The sequence below is a fragment of the Ipomoea triloba genome, chromosome 8, assembly GCF_003576645.1.
Source record: "Ipomoea triloba cultivar NCNSP0323 chromosome 8, ASM357664v1".
Taxonomy (NCBI): domain Eukaryota; kingdom Viridiplantae; phylum Streptophyta; class Magnoliopsida; order Solanales; family Convolvulaceae; genus Ipomoea; species Ipomoea triloba.
Window position 1 is genome coordinate 2,998,229 of NC_044923.1, and position 14,952 is coordinate 3,013,180.

At 34.9% G+C, this 14,952-nt stretch overlaps 2 protein-coding genes across 5 annotated transcripts; both read left to right on the top strand.

Annotated features, from left to right (window-relative positions):
* Positions 1–161: 161 nt before the first annotated feature.
* On the top strand, positions 162–4,354 carry LOC116026816 (transcription initiation factor IIF subunit beta-like). The gene is made up of 7 exons (XM_031268216.1): positions 162–187; positions 1,501–1,798; positions 2,550–2,658; positions 2,768–2,898; positions 2,990–3,064; positions 3,702–3,851; positions 4,044–4,354. The coding sequence occupies exons 1-7, from the start codon at positions 165–167 to the stop codon at positions 4,161–4,163; spliced, it is 906 nt and encodes a 301-aa protein (XP_031124076.1). The 5' UTR covers positions 162–164; the 3' UTR covers positions 4,164–4,354.
* Positions 4,355–9,707: 5,353 nt separating this feature from the next.
* LOC116027310 (purple acid phosphatase 1) lies at positions 9,708–13,672 on the top strand. 4 transcript variants are annotated; one of them, XM_031268862.1, is made up of 10 exons: positions 9,716–9,841; positions 9,928–10,141; positions 11,172–11,375; positions 11,524–11,635; positions 11,734–11,963; positions 12,068–12,206; positions 12,310–12,530; positions 12,866–12,987; positions 13,083–13,310; positions 13,397–13,672. In XM_031268862.1, the coding sequence occupies exons 2-9, from the start codon at positions 9,947–9,949 to the stop codon at positions 13,279–13,281; spliced, it is 1,422 nt and encodes a 473-aa protein (XP_031124722.1). In that variant the 5' UTR covers positions 9,716–9,841; positions 9,928–9,946; the 3' UTR covers positions 13,282–13,310; positions 13,397–13,672. The 4 variants fall into 4 exon arrangements, with proteins under 4 accessions (XP_031124721.1, XP_031124722.1, XP_031124723.1 ...); XM_031268863.1 differs by having other exon boundaries at positions 13,083–13,238; XM_031268861.1 differs by having other exon boundaries at positions 9,708–9,841; positions 9,922–10,141; positions 13,083–13,672.
* The last annotated feature ends 1,280 nt before the right edge of the window (positions 13,673–14,952 follow it).

Genomic DNA, 14,952 nt, shown 5'->3' on the forward strand with positions numbered 1-14,952 from the left:
ATTTATTGATGTGATGTAATTAAAAGCTCTTTTATGTTGTCTTAATCAATTAAATACTTATTAAGTTTTGTTGATATATCAACAGATTTGTTGTGTGTGTCTGTGTACGCTCAGGTGCAGATGGTCGCCCAGGAAAGAAATGAGAACGCTTCGTAGCCGTCCACATGTCCAGATCAATGAAGCAGATGTAATTTAAAAAAAAGACGCGGTGACATTTTCGTAAATAACTTGAACTTTGGTACAAGCAATTGTGTTATAAGTGCACATAGTTTCACTTACAAGTGCAAGTAATTTACATTGTTAACATTCATGCACCTCGGTGCATCCACTTATAACGTTAGGTGCAACTAGTTATAACATTAGGTGCACTTAGTATTGAGCTTAGTGTACATTTTACTTGCACTTGTAATACATGTTATTTGCACTTTTGCACCTATTTTCACTTACAAGTGCAAGTAATTTACCTTGTTAACATTCATGCACCTAGGTGCACCTAATCCTTCAAAAAAAAAAAGAAAAAAGGTGCACCTAATTGTGCACTTAATATTGATACTCAATGTACAATTTAGTTGCATCTGTAATATATTTTAGTTGCACTTATGCACCTATTTTTCACTTACAAATGCAAGTAATTTACCTTGTTAACATTCATGCACCTAGTTAAGTGTTTTCAGTTCTCTCCTACGTTGTTTTCACCTTAACGCGATCCTCTATATATATATTTGTGATTAACTTAGAAAAGAAACTTACGTTAATTATTTATCGAGTTAATTACCGATTTGGTCCCACGACTATTGAGATTTCATCACTTTGGTCCTCGACAATTTTTCTTGCCCAATTAAGTCATCGACTTTGAAAAAATTAACCAATTTGGTCCTCCGTTTATTTTGGTGTTAAACAACCGTTAAATCGGGACCAAAATGATAATTTTTCTATAGTCAAGGGACCATTTCTGTAATTAATTTTGACTGAAATGGTCCATTGACTATAGTTAAATTACCAATTCGGTCCCAATTTAACGGATATCAAATGGTAAAATAAACGGATGACCAAATTGGTTAATTTTTCAAAGTCGATGACTTAATTGGGCAAAAAAAAATTGTCAAAGACCAAAATGGTGAAATCCCAATAGTCGATGGACCAAATCGGTAATTAACTCTTATTTATTTTATACTTCAAATTTAAAGTTGCGTCTTATATATATCATGAATATAAAGTACATTTTTAATATATTTAAATTATATTATTTGTATACTGAAGGCATCAAAATAATATATTTGCATTATTCAAATAATGTATTTTACATACATAAATAATTATTTTTAATATATTAACAATATACTTTAGCACAAAAAAAAAAAAAAAAAACAATATACTTTGGTATTTATAGTCCAGACAACATAAAATAATTATTCCCAAATGTCGGATTTGACTGCTTGGTAGATTCGGGTCTCAAATATTTCCAAAACGGGTCTCATTCGCTCCATTTCATTCTTTCAGAATTCAGACACCTTCATCGTCAAAATCGGAGCAAAGCAAAGAATTGGAGAAGAAAATCAAACGATCAGACAACACAGTTGAAGAAGAAATGGAAGAAGACGATGGTAACGTCAGTGACACCGCCGCGGCGGTAGACACCGGCAAGGCTGATAGGTCGGTGTGGCTGATGAAGTGTCCTCTAGTCGTCTCCAAGTCGTGGCAGTCTCAGGCGGCGGCGGCCTCCTCCTCCGCAGATACTCCGCTAGTGGGTAAAGTCGTCGTTTCTCTCGATCCTCTTAAGCCCGAAGAATCTCTCCAAGTAACACTCATTTCCTCTCTTTATTGCTGCATAACATTAATTACAGCTATATTAAATGTGATATGTTTGGGAATTTACTCTTTTAATGCTCAATTTGTTAGATATAAATATAATCTAAGTATACTGAATAATAGTCTAGAGTAACCTAACCTTGTAGTAGGAAGCAGTGTTTATCTCTGGCCACAGTTGATACGTGCTGCCCCTTAAACGGTAGACCGTTAGCCATATTTGTCTCATACTTGACTCAGAACTATAGATGTTGTATTGGTGTCTACTGAACAGTATGAGCATCCTATCAATCCAGGTTTATATTAGTCACAGAGTCTGGTTGAATAACAACTTTTAGTTGCGAAGACCTTATGGTCTAGTGGCACCCGATTGCACTCCATATGAAAGGGGTGGGTTCGAGCTTTAGTGGAGGTGATATTGACTCTTTGAACTTCAGTAGGTTGAGAAAGTAGTTATGAACATATATTGCATTGTAACAGAGCCAACAGTAGTAAAAAAAACAACTTTTAGTTATTTAGTCCAACCAAACTACTTAGTAAGCTTAGTCAACTTACATCACTTAATTAAAGCCCTAATATATAATATATATTATTATGGAAAATCTTACACAATTTAGTCTTTCTTTGTCATTTGAGTGTTCCTTTATCGGATTCAGCAGGGGAAAGTTTTAATGTGTGAATTAGATTGTTGATTCTATTTGGTGATAATAAATTGCTGGTGTTGTGTGTGTGTTTGTTATCAGTTCTCAATGGAAATGGCTGGAAATGATGCTGGGAACATCCCTAAAGGCTACTCGTTGAATATGTTCAAAGATTTTGTGCCAATGTGTATTTTCTCAGAGTCAAATCAAGGTGGGAATTGTGCTCCATTCTAGTGAATTGTTCATTGGAATAATTGGAAGTGATTTTTATCTTATTCATCGTTTAGTTAAAGTGTTGTCGTTGATTTGGTATTTCACAGCAAAGGTTGCCATGGAAGGGAGAATTGAACATAAATTTGACATGAAGCCTCACACTAGGAATATGGAGGAATACAGGAAAATGTGTCGTGAAAGAACGAATAAGTCGATGATTAAGAACAGACAGATACAGGTAGAGTAGATTATATTTCGCTCTGTTTTTGTAACTTGGCAGCTCCCACCATCGCCTTATCGTCTTCTACGTTTGATTCGTTATCAACTAGATAATAGATAATGATCGTGGTGTGCACATGAGGTCGATGCCTGGAATGTTGGGCTTGATTGCATCTGGCTCTAAGGTACTTAATTTCCATCCTCTAGGTTCACTGAATTGCAATGGATAGGTTTTAACTTTTCAGTCATATATTATACTCGATTGGAATACAGGAGAGTTGCTTACTTGCTTATAGATACTGTGTTTGACTATGATTTCAATTTGGAATAAATGTTTCTGAATAATTGCTTCATCCTGCTTGAATTTTCATCTCACTTTGATGTTTGAACCTCGTATTGATCTTGTTAGCTAACCATAACCATAGGGTGTCTGAAACATTCTTGGAAAGTATATGGCCATGTTTGGTAACATAGTTGCTTATCAGCTAATTTTGGCTTATTTGACCACTATTAGTTGTTTGGCTTGGTTAAAAAGCCGATATAAATGTTTGATTAATTAGCTTTCTGTAACAGCTTATTGCTCCAAAAACGCTAAAATTTAAAAAGCTGCTCAAAGTAGCTTTTTCAATAAGCTTTTTGAAAAAGTCATTTTGCAAGCAATCAGCCATCAATTAACAACCAATTTACCAAATATCTTTATACAATCTGCTAATGCTATCAACTAATCAAACCCGCTAACTCAATCAGCTAACTATTTACCAAATACCCCTTATATGATTTCCTCTATTTCCACTAATGTGCTCAATTCTGGTCTCTGCGCAGGAGAAGAAGAAAGCAACTCCAGTTAAGGGACCCGAGGTCAAAAGAACTAGAAGGGACCGTGGAGAGCTGGAGGATATCATGTTTAAGCTATTCGAAAGACAACCTAATTGGACCCTGAAGCAGCTAGTCCAAGAAACAGATCAACCCGCAGTATGTTGTTTGATAATTGCGTCCTAATTTGTTCTTGCTTCTTAGTAACTTTCATTTTACAATCATAATGCCCACTATGCAAATACTTTGAAGAAGGAATTTTCTTTAATCTTCTTTCCCCCAACAAAAGAAAATCTTAATAAAATACATACCCCGGTTAATTGGAGCCTTGTTTTTCGAAATTTTGTGCAGCAATTTTTGAAGGAGATACTAAACGAGCTGTGTGTATACAACAAGAGGGGAGCAAACCAAGGCACTTATGAGCTGAAACCCGAGTATAAGAAATCAGCCGAGGATACAGGTGCTGACTAGTTCTCTTCCTAGACTGTATGTACCAAATAGAACTTAACTTTTATTTGGGAATTCATAGCATTAGTGGTATGCTTTTGTATGTTACAACTCAAACATGATTCTGCTGTTAATCTTGGAAAGTACAGTTCTGTATTGATCTTTATAGGGTGATGCACACCTAGTATTCAATACTCAAGTAGAATTTGATTGAATTGTACTGAAGTATATCATAATAACTAGTGAACTATTACATTTAGCTAAAAAATAACTTAGTAATACAATTTAATTTAAAAAAGTTATTAATGGTGCATTTTAATCTTTTAAAATTATTATGGAATCTCGTAAATTACATTTGACCAGGATGGTGTAAATAGCCATATTCTTTCTATTTACACCACTTATGTACATATTGAAATTTTCACCTTTTTATAATTCTAAGGTTATTTACACCCATTTTTCATTAGGCGCGGTGCAAATAAAAAGTGAGGTTGTACGTTGTGGGTCTATAGTAATATATGCGGGTGTCCATGCATCACTTTCACTAGCTAACTGCCAAGATACTCAATATCTTTTTAAGTTATGGGCATGAATGCAATATAAATGGACCATATTATAATTAATTAATATTTAAAGAAAGGATTGTTTTCACAATTGAATTATAAATAAGTAATCTTTTCCATTTCGTCACAATTTTCGTTTGTAATTGTCCCTGAAATAGCTTTTTTCATTTTTGGATTTTGTAAGAGCTGGGTTTAAAGGGTCATTTTGCAGACAATTGTAAAACAAAAGTGATAATAAGTATAATTGAAAGATGAAGGTGTTATTTTTGTCCAATTTAAGAACAACAAATGTCATTCTTCCTTAATATATTACCTCGTAATAATTATGAATGTATCAAATACAATTTAATAAAAACTATATTCAACACCTCAAATAAGTAAGAACTGTAATGATGGAATGCTCACTAGTTAGCCTTAAAATTCTAATGAATTTATTATTTTTGTATGTATATATATATATCTAAAAACACAATAAGTCTCAATCAAGGTTATATCTTTGATTTATGTCCCTATTTTTTTATGCTAATAAATGTGTACATTTTATTTTAAATGTTGTACACTTCAATGTTATTAGACAAAATTGTTCCTACTACATTCTTGTTATACAAAACTACCCTTACACCGTTATAACACCGTTAGTTTTAACTCCATCATTATTACCCTACACCTATATCTATCATATCTTTTTCCTATTATTTAATTGTCATTTTATTTAAATTATTAATTTCTATTTAATGGTTGATTATATTTTAATTAAATTTCTATGAATGGTAAATCATATATGTTGAGAATACATGCGTAAAGAAGAAAGGTGATAAGGGCACCAAAGTAAATTCAATTCATTGTGAATATTAGTTCCTTTCTCCGTTGTATATATAGCACTAAGATACACAGAACAGTTCATCTTCTTCATTCCATTTTGTAAACTTCGTTCCCCTTTCAATAACATTCAATTCAGTTCTGCTTTCCTCTTCACCATAGTGCACAATCCAACATGGTATCAGAGCGCCGGTGAGGGAGCCATGCTGCCGCGGCTTCCGACACCGGCAAATCGAAGCCTGGAGACCGCTGACGCTGAGCCACTTGTTCTTTTCCGGAAATCGATCCACAGTGGATCACTACTCCGCAGAGGAACAACAATGTCCGCCGTAGTAGATAGCGGTGGATTCAAAGCCTCAAAGGAGGATTTACTTGTTCTTTTCCGGTGACAGATCCGCAGAGGATCTTCACTCCACAGGGGAGTAAGTTCGCCTTTCAGTCTGAGCGCAGTGCTCTTCCAATCAAGCATAGACGGCAGTTCACGGAGCAAATCCGTGGAGATTTCGAGCAAAGTGCTCGTTAATCCTCAGTTTGCCGTCTTCAATCGCACTTTATGGAGCAGATTCGTGAAGAGATGGAGCGCAGAGCTCATTAGTCAGCCAAGAGTTTGCGTCGGGGAGAACAATCAGTCCGCGATCTGGATTTTCCATGTGAGAATTGCAATCGCGTGCTGTGTAAGCACAGATTTTGCCGACAAATTGAAGCGGCCTGAAGCGCCAAATGTGACGCCGACGGGGAGATCGCCGGTGATTCCAATAACCAGTGATCAGCAGAGGTCACCTGGAGGATTAAAGCTAAGTTCGACATTTTTCATTCGAAGCTTGGATTGTAGTAAGTATCTTGACACGTTTATATCTGGAGGAATGGTTCATTTGTCACTGAAGTTAGTCACTAATGAGACTAATGAATTTAATGTTGAAAATAAAGAGAAGGTTGAGCTTTTAAGGATAGACTTTCCTGTAGCTAATCTGAATTCTAGCTATAGATTAGCTATTTCTGCTGAAGAAGTAGTTTGTGATAGAGAGAATGGTTCATTAGGGAGTGGTTCGTTTCTCACCAGAAGCCTTGTTATGGTTTTTGTTTATAAATGTTATGCATATCCAGCTTATGAGTGTTTTAAAGCTGTGGAAACTGAATCTCTTAGGCAGATTACTTCAGTTGACCTTGGATTTGTAGCAGCAACAGGAAACTCTGAGGCTGCTGGGGATTCAAAAACTGTATTTGAAATGAAAAAATGCGAAGCTTCTGTTTTTTGCTATGTGAATGATATAGTGCTTGCCATATTAGAGCTTCTCAAAGTGCATGAGCAGGTTCTCTATGTAGACATTAACATACATCATGGTGAAGGTGTTGAAGAGGTGTTGACTCATGAGACAGTTAGCTGGTTTGATTCTTATTGTAATGTGCACGGGTGGTATGTGAGTGAAAGGAGATTTACTTATATGTGCAAGCTAATCATGATTGTGAGTGATCTGTATGCACAGAATATGGTGTTTATCTACATGTACAAGAGATTTTCTAAGGCTAGTTTAGCTGTGGAATTGAATAAGCCAAATATCCAGCAACTTCGATTGATAGAGATGCAGATGCTTTCAGTTGTTTTCCACTTTGCTGCTCAATTTGAATTTGATAGAGATGACGAGAAGTTCCTGTTCAACATGATAAATGACCTGACTCGAGTTGAGAAAGCTAAGAATGTTGTGATTCAGTTTCAAATTTCTCCTGCTAAGATTGATATTGAGCAGAGTATAGTGGTTCCTGACTATACTCAGATGGATAGGATTTTGAAGGAAGAGAGGACTACTCTGATTAAGTCTTGTTCTAATGCAAAAGAAAGTGCCACTGATGGAGAAAAGGGGGATTTAGTTGAACTTGAAGAACAATTATTAAAGATGAGATTTCAAAGTCTTCACCAGAACAAATATAATGAAGATGTATTTTTCTGTAGCAGTAATGGCAAAGAGCATGAAACTGATCTCTTCATGGTTTTAAGTGTGCTTATGCTTCTGCTGGGTTGGTTGCATTTGAGCTGGGAAGGACAATTCATGGTTGCATTTGTTGTAAAGGCTTGCATTGAGGATTGCGAGAGAGCATCCTATGAAAGACCCAAGAGAAACTTGATAACCTGGAATGATTTGGTTGATGGTTATGTTCATCAAAGGCATGCTAACATGGAACTGGATTCGTTTGAGGACATGACAAGAAAAACCCAAGATGTGGTGCCTAATTACATTACATTTGTTCATGTCTTCACTGAATGCAGTAGGGCTGGAGCAGTTGAAACAAGCTTGAATATAGTCTCTCTCTGTTTCGTTATAAGCTGGGCATACAAGACTTGCATGCTCAGCTTACGGGGGGTGTTGAGGATACATGCGTAAAGAAGAAAGGTGATAAGGGCACCAAAGTAAATTCAATTCATTGTGAATATTAGTTCCTTTCTTCGTTGTATATATAGCACTAAGATACACAGAACAGTTCATCTTCTTCATTCCATTTTGTAAACTTCGTTCCCCTTTCAATAACATTCAATTCAGTTCTGCTTTCCTCTTTACCATAGTGCACAATCCAACAATATATGTGTGTATAAAATACATATATTATTTGTGTATATATAATTTGAATTATACATTTTAATTATTTTTATTTATTAATATTTTAATATTGCAAAATACTAATATATATATATATATATATATATATATATATATATATATATATATATATATATATATCATTACTCCCAGTCAATAGGAACCTAGATAAAGTCATCCAATCTAATTATTTTTCTCCGCGTGCGTAAATAAATCATTGTCGAAGACGTGGTCACGTGGGTACATGTCGGACCACAAGAAATTAAGTACCATAATTTATTGGTTGATAGTAAATGATTGGTGTACCCCCCTAGTTAGCCTGACACGTGTTAAATAGCTAGTGGCTTCAACATGTTGATGATTGATTTTTTTTCTTCTTTAAAAAAAATTACGGAGTATATAACACAGTTTTTAATTTCCAATTTTGACGGACTATATTCTCAATCTTAAACGCGTTCCGAAACTCATCATGAAGGAACTAAAATCTCAAGTTTCCAAAATGGTACTAAATTCCTCGCCGCGGTACACTTTTGCACACGAAGTTTTCCCCACGACTAATTCATCAAAATTCCTTAATGACTATAGGTTCTTAGTGGGGAAGTAGAATTAAAGGTTTATTGGTCGATCACTTGAACTATCCCACAAGATAATTGTTTTTTTTTTCTTTTTTTCATTTTGTTGACAAGAGAAACTCATTTTATTGACATGTTCAACTAAGAAAGTGTTGACAATAATTGAATTCGTTATTTTTTTGTATAAGAATCATGTTTCACTTACTTAATTATCTATTTTGGGCTAAATGAATGATTTGTACAAATTTGTATGAATATAAATAACCTGAATCATCTTTAATTATTTGAATTAAACACATAAAATGTGGTCGAGGAAAAAAGAAAGAGAGAAATTCATCTGAGATAGAAGGATGAGAAGAAGAATGATATTGAATAGAGTTATAAGGTATGTTTGACTAGGAAGGCATATTCAGGTAGCAATTTTAGGTCATGTTTGGTAACATAGTTAATTAATATTAGTCAATTTTAACTTATTTGACAATTATTAGTTGTTTGACTTGGTTAAACAATGAATATAAGTGTTTGATTAATTAGTTTTTTAAAACAGTTTATTGCTCCAAAATGCTAAAATTTAAAAAGTTGCCCAGCTTCTTTGAATAGTTTTTTAAAAAAGTCATTTTGTGTGTAATCCGCTATCAGCTAACTTACCAAATATCTTTCTACAATCAACTAATGCTATCAACTAGTCAAAGTCACAAACGCATTCAGCTAACAACTATTTTTTTTTTATATTTAAAAAAATAACTATTTACCAAACACCCCTTAAACTTTTTCGTAAATAAAGTGTAAAATATATGTCCCTTTGTTGTCCTTCATCGATTAAGATAACAAGAGGGATTTATACAATACAGATCATCTATTAATGACTTTGAGTTTGGTCCACTAATCCAAAATATACTCCGTATATCCGTATATGATTGATTTGAGAATGTGGGATCCATATGGAGATATTTTTACCACACAAAACACAAAGCGACAAAGATTCATTAATTCAATGACATTAACCGGAGATTAATATTCCACCTTCAATTTTCTTTGTCTTAAACATGCAAGAAGTATGATTAACCAGCGCTCTTCCTTCAATCTCGCGCTATAAAATATCGCGCTTGTCCAACAAGCCTCCCAAGCTCATTCCTTTAAGTTTCAGTAACCTTCAGGTAGGAATTCCAGTTTCTTCCTTATCCTGCTAAAGCTAAACATTGAGTACTAAAATCTTGAAATTTTTTTTTTCTGGGAGGTTAAGGTTGGATCGGAGCAGAAGAATGAGGTTGGTGGTGGTGGGATTGTGGTGCTTGATCTTGGAGTTGATCTTGAATCCAACCCAGTTTTGCGATGCTGGAGTTACCAGTAGCTATGTGAGGAAGAGTCTGTCGGCTTTGCCCAATGCTGAGGATGTTGATATGCCATGGGATAGTGATGTGTTTGCTGTCCCCTCTGGTTACAATGCTCCCCAACAGGTTTCCTCTTTGAAACCCCATTTTCTTTTTAAGGATTTTTTTGTGATGCTTTCTTGTTACAGTTAAGATTTCTGCATTTCTTAGGGTGTTTGGTTCGCACATGGGAATTGGAATCGAAATGACTATCAAATACTTGGTAATGGTATTAGGTTTTGGTAAAGGTATTTTGCATATTTGGTAGTAGGGTGGAATTGGAATGATTATTAATAGTTGGGGAAGCGGAGGAGGAAGGGAGATGAAACCTTATTTTATTAAGGAATGGATTTTGCAATTAATAGGTAATCAAAACTCATAGTAGGGTTCTAAAAGCTTGTCAACCAAACAATAACATTGATTTTGGTACGCATTCCTGATAGCTAAACATGTCAACCAAACACACCATTGGTAGTATTCATCTCTGCAACAATTATTGAGGTTGAACTGGATGTTTGGTTGTCTTAGTGATGATAAAGTTGTAAGCTTTAACTTAGTAAATTTTAAAATAAAAAACTTGATTTTAATAGGTTCATGTAGGGGAAATAGGGACAATGTACCACAATCAAAGAGGAAAATTTTAGGGAAGAATGTTGTCAATTCTCTGTTTTGTAGATGAAATATCAAAACCGAAAATGTTATAAAGAATAAAGATAATAAAATTTAAAAATATCCGTATACTAAGTAAAAGTTTAATAGTTTTGTTGCTCCAAGGGTTAAATTGCAGTTTTTTTGAAGAGTTAGGGGTGTGTATTGCAACGGTAAACCAATTAGGGACTAAAACTAGTAGTAAGGAACAATTGAGGGACTAAAAATGCATTTTTCCCTTATAAAGTTGTTAGCTTTTAACTTAGTTTAACAAAGATACTTAATTGCCCCAAGGATCTTGGAGGATGTAATGTTTAAGATATTTGTTATGTAAGCATTGATTTGGCTGTGTTTACTTCAACTCTTCCATTCTCTGTGTCCAACTCAAAGTAATGCACAAGTAAAGAATTTTCCGTTTTCTTGTTTTTGGCAATGCCTTTCTGTGCTAAAATGGATTTGGGTTTTGAAGGTTCATATTACTCAAGGAGATTACGAAGGGAGGGGTGTGATTATCTCTTGGACCACACCTTATGATAAAGCCGGGGCGAATACAGTGTATTATTGGGCTGACAATAGCAAAGTTCAGAAGCGTGCTATGGGCACCGTTGTGACCTACAAGTATTACAACTACACCTCGGCTTTTATTCATCATTGCACCATCAAGGATTTGGAGGTGTGTGTAGTGGTTTTTACTTCGAGTGTTGAGTAGGATGAAAATCCCTTTTCGATTTTATCATGACTGCTAGGCAGTGTTTTGTGTATAGCTAGTGTATAAATGGCAAGATCAGTAATTTGACAATCCCGTTTTCTTGAAACTGCAGTATGATACGAAATACTATTACAGATTAGGATTTGGGGACGCGAAACGCCAGTTCTGGTTTGTTACTCCTCCCAAACCTGGACCTGATGTGCCATATGTATTTGGTCTGATAGGTATTATGTTCTTGCTGAAACTTGATTAACAGCGCGTAAGAGAGATATTTGCCTCGGGTTTTTTTAGCTCACTGTATATATGTTTATGTTATTGACAGGGGATATTGGTCAGACTTACGATTCCAACACCACATTGACACATTATGAGCAGAACTCGGCAAAAGGACAGACAGTGTTGTTTATGGGAGACCTCTCGTATGCAGATAGGTGGCCGAATCATGACAACAACCGGTGGGATACGTGGGGGAGGTTTTCAGAGCGAAGCGTTGCATATCAGCCTTGGATTTGGACTGCAGGGAATCACGAGATTGATTATGCTCCCGATATTGTACACTCTTCGTTCCAGTTCCTACTTGCCTAATTTCGCAAATCACTTATTAGCTAGACTTGAAACAATTAAAGTTTTTGCCTTTTTCTTTTTTGGGGTTTCAGGGTGAATATCAACCTTTCGTACCTTTTACAAATCGGTATCCTACACCACATGAAGCATCGGGGAGCGGTGATCCACTTTGGTACGCCATAAAACGAGCTTCTGCACATATCATTGTCCTGTCTTCTTACTCAGGCTTCGGTGAGAATCTATAGCCTTGAAATAGTACCGAGTTTCACTGCTGCTGTAAAATTGTAAAATAGTACTAAGGTTTGGCTGTCTTTGTGTTTTTGTTTTTGGGTAGTTAAATACTCTCCACAGTATAAATGGTTTACGAGTGAACTAGAAAAAGTTAACAGGAGCGAGACGCCTTGGCTCATTGTGCTGGTGCACGCTCCATTGTATAACAGCTATGAAGCTCACTACATGGAAGGGGAAGCCATGCGTGCGATATTTGAGCCCTATTTTGTCTATTACAAAGTGGATATCGTATTTTCTGGACATGTTCACTCCTACGAACGATCTGTAAGTATACTCATCACAAAGCTTATTTAGTTCGTCATTGTAAACTGCCTTATGTTGTTCGATTTCCACAGTTCTTGACTACTAATCTGACAAAACCTAGCTAGAAATGAAAGCAGATGAAGCTCTGTTTCATGATGTTATGAAAGTAAAGAGAAGATTTCTGAATATGCTGTTTTATACTGTCATATAGAAAAGAGAATACAAAGCCCTATAAATAGGTGCTAGAAGAATAGGAATAGGAAATAAGTTTCCATATGCCTACCTACCTTAATCCCTAAGACTGCCTAATCTATAGAGATTTCATATATTAAATATATATCTTGATTGCTTTACAGGAGCGCGTATCAAACGTTGCATACAACATTGTGAATGCGAAGTGCACACCCGTAAGCGACGAATCAGCCCCAGTTTACATTACCATAGGCGACGGGGGAAATTCAGAAGGATTAGCCTCGGAGTATGTTAACATATATACATACAGAAATGTGTTTAGAATGCATAAACTGACAGCAGGCCTTAAATTCTGAGCATCGGGTTTTTTCGTGTGTGCAGGATGACACAGCCACAGCCGAGCTACTCTGCGTTTCGCGAGGCGAGCTTTGGGCACGGCATATTCGACATAAAGAACAGAACTCATGCCCATTTCTCGTGGCATCGCAACCAAGATGGGGCCTCAGTCGAGGCTGATTCACTGTGGCTTCTTAACAGGTACTGGGCGTCCGAGGATGCATCATCTGTGTCTGCAATGTGAAAAAACCATTCATGTTTGTGTTGGTTAATGTATGTAACTATGTATGTTTCTTGTTGATTGGTTGCTTTGATCCTACTTATAAAGATCTGAATGGGCATTGCTGTTTCTTCTGTAGCTCTGTGAAGAATTGAAGCTTTCTGTTCCATTAGAGAATAAAGGATCTGAGCAACTGCTGTAGAATCTGTAGTACCTATTAATAAACTTGCAATTATGTATTACTACGTATTATTTATTACACAATTTGTAACTAACAACAATAACCACAAAGGTCCACAATGTCCTTAAGGGGTGACCTACTGACCTGGGTGGAGTATGATTCTTGTACCAAAAAGTCATGAATTCATTCTTGACAGCATCTTTATCAATCGAGTTCGTTTTGAATTGCGGGATATTACATGCGGAGTATGAAATATGTATAATAAATAAACAAACAAATGTCGTTATTACATTATTTCTATAGTTCAACATTGTGTACCTACAACTAATATTATGTACTTTCACTTTATTTACAAATATATAATATGTTAACTGAAAATACATGACATATTAAATATAAGTACATAATTTGTATGTCGTTTTATATCAATGTCCACAATAAAATATGAATTTTGGTTCATTGTATAATTTGTTGCGGTCCGAACAAGCCTTTTGGGATAAGGGTCAAATAGATCCTCAAATTATACCCAATTGTATAATTAGGCCTACCATGGAGAACCCTTCGTCTCCGGCCAGCCATGGAGGCGTAGGGTTTTTCATGGCAGGTCGGAGACGAAGGGGTCTCTGACCTTTTATTATTATTATTATTATTATTTAAAATTATTAAAATAAAAGTTAAAATTTTAATTTTAAATTCAATAACCAGCACATCGGCTTATCAAAAGGTAAACATGTCATGTTTTGTGAAATTGCATGAATTTGTGTTGTTCAGAGACCTAATTGTAATTTTTTTGAGTTCAGTGGTCTAATTTTATTTGGTGTGTAATTGGATGACCTATTTGATTCATATTTCAATAAAAAATAAATTAAATATATAATTTTTCAAATTAAAATTATTTTTAAAAAAATATATATGCCACGTGAACGAGATGGGCTATGGCACATTGATCAAGATCTAGATTATAACATATTTTAATTCAGAAATCGTATCATTTTCTATGGATACAATCATACAAGATACTCCCAGGAATAAACTAATAATACACGTTTCGCTTGAGCTACAATAATAATTTTAAGTTTTCATTTTATTAATTATTATATGATTAAATTTGTTTGTTTTTTTCTTTTGTGTACCCAGAATTTTCGAACTAGTCTGGAGATTTAAGATTGCTCCATACTCAATGCCAAATATTGAATTTTTGATCTTTAATTAAGGATGGATGAGTCCCTTGCCAATTCAATCACACCCTTAAATTTGTGCATGCATGCATTGTAATTGATATTGCATCCCTTAAATAATAACATGTATTTCTTCGAGGTTGATAAAATAATACTCTTTCCGCCTTATTTTATTTGTCTGACTCAGTTAACGAGTTGAAGTTATTTTTAATTTAATTTTTCATAATATTAATTTTATTATTAGTATATAAAATGTGTATACTTAGAAACTACAATAAAAGTAATATTTAAAACAAAAAATCAAATTTAAAAATAATTAAAAATATAACCAATGAA

Coding starts and splice junctions, on each gene's coding strand:
- LOC116026816 (XM_031268216.1), top strand. CDS start 165: ATGTCCAGATCAATGAAGCAGAT. Junction 188..1,500: donor TCCAGATCAATGAAGCAGAT/GTAATTTAAAAA, acceptor TCATTCTTTCAG/AATTCAGACACCTTCATCGT. Junction 3,065..3,701: donor TGATTGCATCTGGCTCTAAG/GTACTTAATTTC, acceptor GTCTCTGCGCAG/GAGAAGAAGAAAGCAACTCC.
- LOC116027310 (XM_031268861.1), top strand. CDS start 9,947: ATGAGGTTGGTGGTGGTGGGATTGTGGTGCTTGATCTTGGAGTTGATC. Junction 12,207..12,309: donor GTCTTCTTACTCAGGCTTCG/GTGAGAATCTAT, acceptor GTTTTTGGGTAG/TTAAATACTCTCCACAGTAT. Junction 12,531..12,865: donor TTCACTCCTACGAACGATCT/GTAAGTATACTC, acceptor ATTGCTTTACAG/GAGCGCGTATCAAACGTTGC.